The sequence below is a fragment of the Sphaeramia orbicularis genome, chromosome 19 (assembly GCF_902148855.1).
Source record: "Sphaeramia orbicularis chromosome 19, fSphaOr1.1, whole genome shotgun sequence".
NCBI classification, from domain to species: domain Eukaryota; kingdom Metazoa; phylum Chordata; class Actinopteri; order Kurtiformes; family Apogonidae; genus Sphaeramia; species Sphaeramia orbicularis.
In genome coordinates, this window is record NC_043975.1 from 43,863,590 (window position 1) to 43,871,640 (window position 8,051).

The 8,051-nt window shown below is 41.5% G+C and overlaps 1 protein-coding gene across 1 annotated transcript; it reads right to left on the reverse strand.

Moving 5' to 3' along the window:
* Positions 1-922: 922 nt before the first annotated feature.
* Positions 923-4,547, reverse strand: socs3b (suppressor of cytokine signaling 3b). Its single transcript, XM_030121980.1, has 4 exons — positions 4,456-4,547; positions 4,290-4,366; positions 1,911-2,265; positions 923-1,833 (listed from the first exon to the last, which is right to left on the reverse strand). Exons 3-4 carry the CDS (start codon positions 2,040-2,042, stop codon positions 1,306-1,308), a joined length of 660 nt encoding a protein of 219 aa, XP_029977840.1. The 5' UTR covers positions 2,043-2,265; positions 4,290-4,366; positions 4,456-4,547; the 3' UTR covers positions 923-1,305.
* Between the last annotated feature and the right edge of the window lie 3,504 nt (positions 4,548-8,051).

An 8,051-nucleotide genomic window follows, 5' to 3' on the forward strand; every position in this document is an offset into this window, starting at 1 on the left:
ATCTGCTGCTCGGGGCCGGCAGCTGGATTTTGCAAGGCGAGGACAGACGAGGTATCTGTGGTTTCCTAAATCATCCTCCTCCTCCTCATCTTCTCGTGTCGGAAGGATATTTTAGGTAGATGATGCCCGTCAGTGTCAAAGCGCAGATCTGTGGTCATGTGATTCAGACTGGGCCACTGGTTAAAAAAAAACAAAAAAAACTGACCTCATGTTATATTCCATTTTCCACCAATGCAGTTTGAGGGCTGGTTCAGAGCTGGAGATACTGTCAACTTGCTAATCAATTTTTTCCAACAGCCATTCCACCAGATCACTTTACTGGTCAAACTCGAAGATATGTTCACATATTAAGTGTAAATGCCAGTTAAAAAAATTAAAGAACAGCTATTGTAATGTCTAGCCTGCCCAGCACAAAGATCAAAAGCCAGTATGGATGTGAAATCAAAGTAGGGCAGACATTGAAAGTTATTACATCAGTTATTTCAGAGTTACCTGCTTATGATTATCTATCGTTTTGTGTAATCCTTTACATTCACTTCTGTTAACCCTTAAAGACCCAGAACTATTTTTGTCACAACTTCCAAAGGATTTTTTTTTTTTTTTGGTCTTTACCAAGTGATTTTTTTCCTCCATTTATTAAAATATTATCCTCTGCATTTTTTCAGTGTAAATCAGGTATTTCCCTGCATTTAATTCACTGACCATGGAGATTCTTATTAAATAGGAATCAGAGAAAACTTAAGAAAAACTGACTTTTTTGATAAAATCTGTCATTAACTGAACATAACCCTAGCATATTCATCCACTGTCATTGATCCAACTCCATCAATGTTGTAGGTGATGACGGTGTTTCCACGGTAACTACGGAGCCTCTGAACGTCCAAATGGGTTATATCTGATGACCATGAAAAGATGAAGAACTGTATTTTACACCAATTATTGATAGGTTCAGTGGATCATCAGGTATTAAACATTTTAGATAGTAGATGCTATTGGTAAACAGTGGATGTTTGGGTCTTTCTGGGTTAAAACAGATGTCATATTTCCATACAGTTTGAGAGTTTGGGGTCCTCACCTTCTTGCAAACCCTTCTACAATAAAATAAATGAATGTAATAACATTATCTCTACGGTTGCAACTCTGAACCAGCCCTCATATCAGCTCAGAATTTGCTTCAAATGTGCGTTGGTGGAAAAAGCATAACATGAAGTGAGGATAAGAGGCCAGGCTCTATCGGCTCTGAGATCTGACGTGTGCTGTCCTCCAGGCACCTGGTTCATAGCATAGAAGCTCTGCTCCTGTCAGTCATATAGGAGCATCATACTCCTCCAAGAAGTCTCTAAGTGTATGAGGGAGCTGCTCTGGCGGCTCTGACCCCGCGAGGCCTCTGTTGTTCAAGGTCCTCCTGCACAGATGCTGCAGCGAGGAAAGAGAAGAGGAAAGGGGACGGCGCAACTCCAAGGGAATCTTCTCCCCACCAGTATGAATCAGGTACACATGCTGCCCTTTCACTTCTCTCTCTCCTGCTCTATGATCTGGCCCCTTCCCCATGTAGTGTGCTATTAGCTTTAGCACACAGTCAAATTGCGGGGGTTCATGGGTGCTTTGGGGGTCGGGCTGTAAGAAGAAGCCGCCGTCCTCACTGTGAATTCGCAGGTTCTTTATCCCACGTGTGGTCTGGACAGAAAGGGCGAAAAAGTGGTGATGATCGGAGGAGTCTCGGATCAGGAAAGTGCCGGGAGGTTCTGAGCGCAGCAGGGAGCTGGCCTCTCTCCCACCCACAGCCCCCCAGTAAAACCCACTCTCCTGGAGTTTACGCAGTGCACACATCACCTGAGACAGGTAGAGACAACAGAGTTAGTACAGCAGCGACGTCTGACAACACAACAGGTACTTCTGCAGCTACTGACCTGCTGGTAATGTGCATGTGAGCTGAAGGGTTTATAGTGATGGGGGGTAAAGTTGGACCCCTGAACCCTGCCCTCCGGGGGGGTCACGCCGCTCATGGCGAGGAGGCGGTTCTGTCTGCCGAAGGTTACCATGGCGCCATGGCCCCCTGCCTCCGCCTGCTGGTCGAGAGGCAGGGGGCCCAGAGCAGGAGCCCCAAGACAGACAGGTGGAAGAGAAGGGGAGGTAGTGGAGGAGGAGGGAAGGGATGGGGAACGGAGGGGTGAGGGCAGGGGGGTCACACACCGGGTCCAGGGCCCCGGGGGAGAGGAGTCTGATGCATCCAGAGAGGGGCCTGCAGAGAGCACCTAAACACAGCTGGGGAGACACAGAGAGCACACAACTTTTACCTGCATGGAAACAGATGCACGCACCTGAACGCATACAGACCCAGAGCTACTTCTGTGGCAGTTCCAAAAATAGTTCTTTCTCTAGATTTGACTTTTCTTAAGTGATTTATCATCATTTATTACAATATAATCCTCTGTATTTTGTTTTTTTTCTGTGAAAATCAGGTATTTCCTGTATTTAACTTACTGATCATATAGATGTTCATAAAAGCTTCAATTAAAGTTGAGGGTTATTATATCAGAAACAGAGAAAACTAAAGAAAAAGTGACTTTTTTTGCAAATCTCTCATGAACTGAACATAAGCCCAGTCTGTCCATCCACTGTCACTGATCCAACTAGATGGATTTTACTGGTGAATCAAATGCTGTAGAGGATGAGTTTCCACATTCACTACGGAACCTCCACATGGGTCATTTACGTGATGACCATGAAAAAGTGAATAACTGCATTTTACACCAATTATTGACACACATTGATGGGATTAGTGGATTACTAAACAGTTTAGATCAGTGGATGGTGTTGGTCTGCAGTGGATGTTTGAGTGTTTATGGGCTAAACCACAGGTGTCAAACATGTGGCCCGGGGGACAAAACCAGCCCACCAAAGGGTCCAGTCCGGCCCCTGGAATGAATTTGTGAATTGCAAAAATTACACTAAGATATGAACAATCCTTTTAGTTCAGGTTCTACATTCAGACTAATTTAATCTCCAAGTGGGCAGGACCAGTAAAATACTATCATACTAACATAGAAATAATGTCAACTTCAAATGTTTCTCTGTAAATGTAAATATTTTCATGTATTTCCACTGAAACGAAGTATAATTTTGCAAAAAATGTGAATAACCTGTAATGTCTTAAAAGAAGTAAGTACAATTTTAACAACATTCTGCCTGTTACTAAATGTTTTGTGTGTTTGTAGATCCACTGTGATCTGTAAGTTCTAATGTACATGTGTAAATGATAAACTGAGGCAGGATATTGTTAAAATTACACTTATTTTTTCAGTGTGTTCATGTTATTCACATTTTTTGAAAGGATAGTTTGTAGATGTAAACCTTTTCAAAATGTAAATGTACTTTTTTGTTCTAAAACATAGAGAAAACTTTGGAGTTTACATTATTTATATATTATTATGTTATTATTTTACTGGTTCGGCCCACTGCAGATCTAATTTAGCTGAATGTGGAACTGCACTAACATGAGTTTGTCACCCCTGGGCTAAACTCAAATAAATGGCCACTTTCTCAGCTCTCAGGCGACTATGACAAATGCACAGGGCAGGATTAGGAAGCAGCAGCAGCAGCAGGAGGAGGGTTATATTTAGTTTAAATGAATCCTGGTTTACTCCTGACTGGACTGGGCTTCTGCTGCTGCTGCAGATGCGTCCTACAGCCAGACAGCAACTGGATCCTGATTGCTTTCAATTGTCTTCGATCGGGCGTACCGCAACAAGGGATTTCAGAAACGGGGTCACAGTGAAAGAAAGACAGAGTCCGGCACACACACAGCCCCCTCCTCCTCTTCTCTTTCACTAAATAACTCCTTCTTCTTCTTCTTCTTCCCTGCTCTGCTCCGCCACAGAGGCCCCATTCTCCGGTTTCACTGACTTTAAAAAGGTGTCCCGTCTGGTCTGGTTCGCTCTGTCCCCCCCTCCCCCTTCCTCCCCCCCTCCTCCCCGAAGGCTGGAGAGGAATTAGTCGGTTTCGCCGGAGTGTCGGGGCAGAGGGGGCTATGGTGGAGGCAGGAGGCGCCATAACGGTGGAGAAAGTCCACCATTCATAAAAAAAAAAAAAAAAAAATGCAAAAAGCCCCAAAATATTAGAGTCCAGAGCGGAGGGGTACACACGGCTGCACTGCACCCACCACCAGCCCGACCGGCAGCCGAACACCAACCGGCCCACGCGGGTCATTTAACACCGAAAAACCCTCCGTTTATGTCCTCTGACACGGTGAAAAGGCTGAAAGTGAAGCTTTAATGTGTGGAACTTACCGTACGGATCCGTCCAGCTGCCCACCGTAACCGCTTGTCGCTAACAGAAAAGATATGCAAACTACCCGAAAGTAGTGCTAGATGAAATATTAAGTCAGGCATTAAAATCCAAGAAAGTGTCCAAATAATGGAGTCTTTTTAGTGTGTGTTTTCTTTTCCTTTTTACCACAGCAGAGGAATGTGGCGGCAGCGATATGTGCCGGAGAAATCCTCCTGTCCGTGTGTGGAGGAAGGTTACCGGAGGTTGTTTCCACAGAGTGAGTAAAGCCGATGTTCGTAAGGCTCCGCCCCCTCCGTTCAGAGCTTCTTCCAGTAAACACACGCACGCCGCACGCACGCACGCACGCACGCGGGCACGCAAGAGTACAAACACGCATGCTCGCGCTCCTGGCAGATTGCCAATAAATAGTCGCGGTGACCTTTGCCGGTCTGTTTCCTGGTACTGTCGGGTTCCCTTCTCGATAAGGTGAGAAAGTTAAAAGCTCGACATATGGCAAAAAGAAAAGAAAACAAAAGAATGAGAGTCAGCAGGGGAACGCAACCATGGAATCTGAATTATGCAGCATGAAAAACTTTCATTTTCTGGTCACATTTTTTAATTATTAATGTGTAACTAAACAAGTTCTATTACGGTCAAAGCACGGGTGTCAAAGGTGCGGTCCGCGGACCCAGCACGGCCAGTGGGATGAAGATGTGAAATACAACAATTACACTTAGGTCAGGGACCACATTCAGCTGATCTCAAGTGGGTCAGAACCTCTAACCACTGACAACTCCAATTTTCTCTTTCTTTTACGGTATAAACAGAAATGTTCACATTTACAAGAAGTAAGTGATATTTTGCCAATATTCTGCCTGTTACTAAATATTTTTTATATTTGTAGATCCACTGAGAGCTATAAGTTATAATGAACATCTGCAAGTGAGAAGCTGAGGCAGAATGTTGTTAAAATGGCATTTGTTTTTCTAAATAAATTTCAGGTTGTTTGTGGTTCTTCATGTTAATCATAGATAGATAGATAGATAGATAGATAGATAGATAGATAGATAGATAGATAGATAGATAGAGTAGCAGCCCTTGGCATCAATGAAACGGTGCAGAGTTTGACTGGTACAAATCTTTATTTCATCATCAAGCACCGTGAAACTAAAACACAAACATTTGTACATAAGTTATTTTGCTAAGTTTACTTAGGTTACATTTTCTTTAAAAGCACAGACATTATTACAAACAAGACATATTACTCATATTTAAAATTGTAATTTAATACACATATTTCAAACAAAAGAACAAAACATGCCACTACAATTAATTACCACATACCTTGCTCTGCCTACCAACGGTGCAAACTCCTCACTCATCCAGTGAATAGTAATAGGTATGCGAACCAAACTGCACTTTGACAAAAACAAAAAAAACAACCCATTCCACATGGATATCAAGCTTGATATTTGTTCTAAATAATATGTCAAACAAATCAAACTCACATGCTCTTTCTGCTCACCTCACTTCTCTGTTCAGCGCAATCCTGCTCTGCTCTGTGTGGCAAAACAGGTGTGAGCCAATCAGCGTCATTATTTCCCAAAAGGGGGTGTGGCAACAATAAAACAAAATGGGAAGAAAATCCAACAGAAACCAAAAATAAATAGAAACAAAAAAGAAGAAAAATCTAAAATAATAAACCTATCAATCAGCCACTAACAGATATATATTTGTACTTTTTTCATTCTAAAACATAGACAAAACTTTGGAGTGGACATTATTTATATATTTTTATGTTATTTGTTTACCGGTCCGGTCCACTTTAGATCATATTGCGTTGAATGTGGAACTTGAACTAAAATGAGTTCAATGAGTTCCCAGGTTTAAAGTGGTCACACACTGCCAGGAACATAGCTCAAAATTCTGGGGGGGGGGGGGGGGGGGGGGCATAAAGTCTTTCCAGGGGGGTCATGGGATCAGTCCTGGGTGTTTTTTGTTCTTCAGGTTGGAACATGTATCAGGTGGAACTAATGTTTGATGGTTGGAGCACCCTGGACTCATTTTATGGATGGACACCAAACCAATCTGTTACCATGGTGATCTGTCACTAAACTAGACAAAGAGTTTAGGTTTGGACAATGGACAAGGACTGGACTGGAAAAGACACATGGACACACAGGTTTGTGTTTTGGACCAGTTTGGACAGTTTGGACTTGAATGTTCTCAGATGTCCGATAGAAACGGACTCATGGACCCACTGATACTGGTCACATGTTCATCTGTGGAACCAACATGTATTTGTTGGACTAAAAAAAAAGAACTTTATTGTCAGAGTTGGAGATAACTGGACATTTCCTATTTTTATTTGGATAAATATTGTCTTGGAGCAGTCTGGGTGAGTTTATTTGTATTCTTCAAGCAAAAATCTATGTTATTTTTAATTTGAACTTAAAATTATTCAAGGAAAAGCCAAATGTATTGTAATGATATTGATGTTTCTGTCAATAACAGTTATAATTGCACCACTGTTATAATGTTGTTGGGGTTGAGGGGGGACTGGAGGTCGATGGTCCTCCAAAAGAGGGGGGGGGGGGGCACAGAAAAAGACTGAGAACCACTAATTTAACCGTTAAAGACCCACAACTATTTTTGTCACATCTTCCAATTTTTTTTTTTGTCTTTCCCTCACGATTTATCACCATTGATTTTAATATTATCCTTTGCACTCTCTGATGGTGATTCCATGTTCACTACAGAGCCTCTGAATGTCCAAATATGGTCATATCTGATGACCATGATGGTATAAGACAAATATAATAAATATGATCTTAGTGTAACCTCTATATTGAGAAAATACCAATTTCCAGCATAATAAAAATTCAATTGCCAGACTTCTCTCATCTTTACTTTTATTTGCTGAAAAATAAGATCATCAGCCATTGTTGGAAATGTGTTAGAACAAGTGTTGTTAGAAAAACAGCAGGAAAAATGGTTTATTGCATAGCAAACATACAGCTCTCTATTTAATCACCTGAACCATATCTTCTTTAACAAGGAAACATATAAAAAACCACTGCTGTTGTCATCACTATCCTCTTGCAATAGGACCATCATGATCGCAAAAAGAGCTACTAGTGCCACAAAAGTAGTCAACAAATAACTGGTACCAGGCACAACAAACCCCGCACCTCGGACATATTTCGCCCATTATAAGTAAATGGGAAGATTTTAAAACTCAGAAAAAATTGAAGTTTGACCTGCAGGGTGGGGAAGCAAAATTTACAATATTTTGAGGCAGGGATTAAAAGACAGTGTATGACCAATTAGTTTATTGAAAGTCATGAGAATTTATTTGCCACAAGAAAATTGACATAATAGAAAATGTTTTTATTCTATGTGTCCTCCTTCTTTCTCAATAACTGCCTTCACACGCTTCCTGAAACTTGGGCAAGTGTTCCTCAAATATTTGGGTGACAACTTCTCCCATTCTTCTTTAATAGTATCTTCCAGACTTTCTCCTAATAGTTGTGCTCATAGTCATTCTCTTCTTTACATTATAAATAGTCTTTATGGACACTCCAACTGTTTTTTAAATCTCCTTTGGTGTGACGAGTGCATTCAGCAAATCACACACTCTTTGACGTTTGCTTTCCTGATTACTCATATGGGCAAAAGTTTCTGAAAAGGTATGGATAATAGTGTTAGGTATGATTGTGACATCAATATATGTTTGGTTTCAAAACAATTGACGTAGTGCCTGCTGAGAAAAAACAACTAAA

Coding starts and splice junctions, on each gene's coding strand:
- socs3b (XM_030121980.1), bottom strand. CDS start 2,042: ATGGTAACCTTCGGCAGACAGAACCGCCTCCTCGCCATGAGCGGCGTG. Junction 1,834..1,910: donor CACATGCACATTACCAGCAG/GTCAGTAGCTGC, acceptor TACCTGTCTCAG/GTGATGTGTGCACTGCGTAA.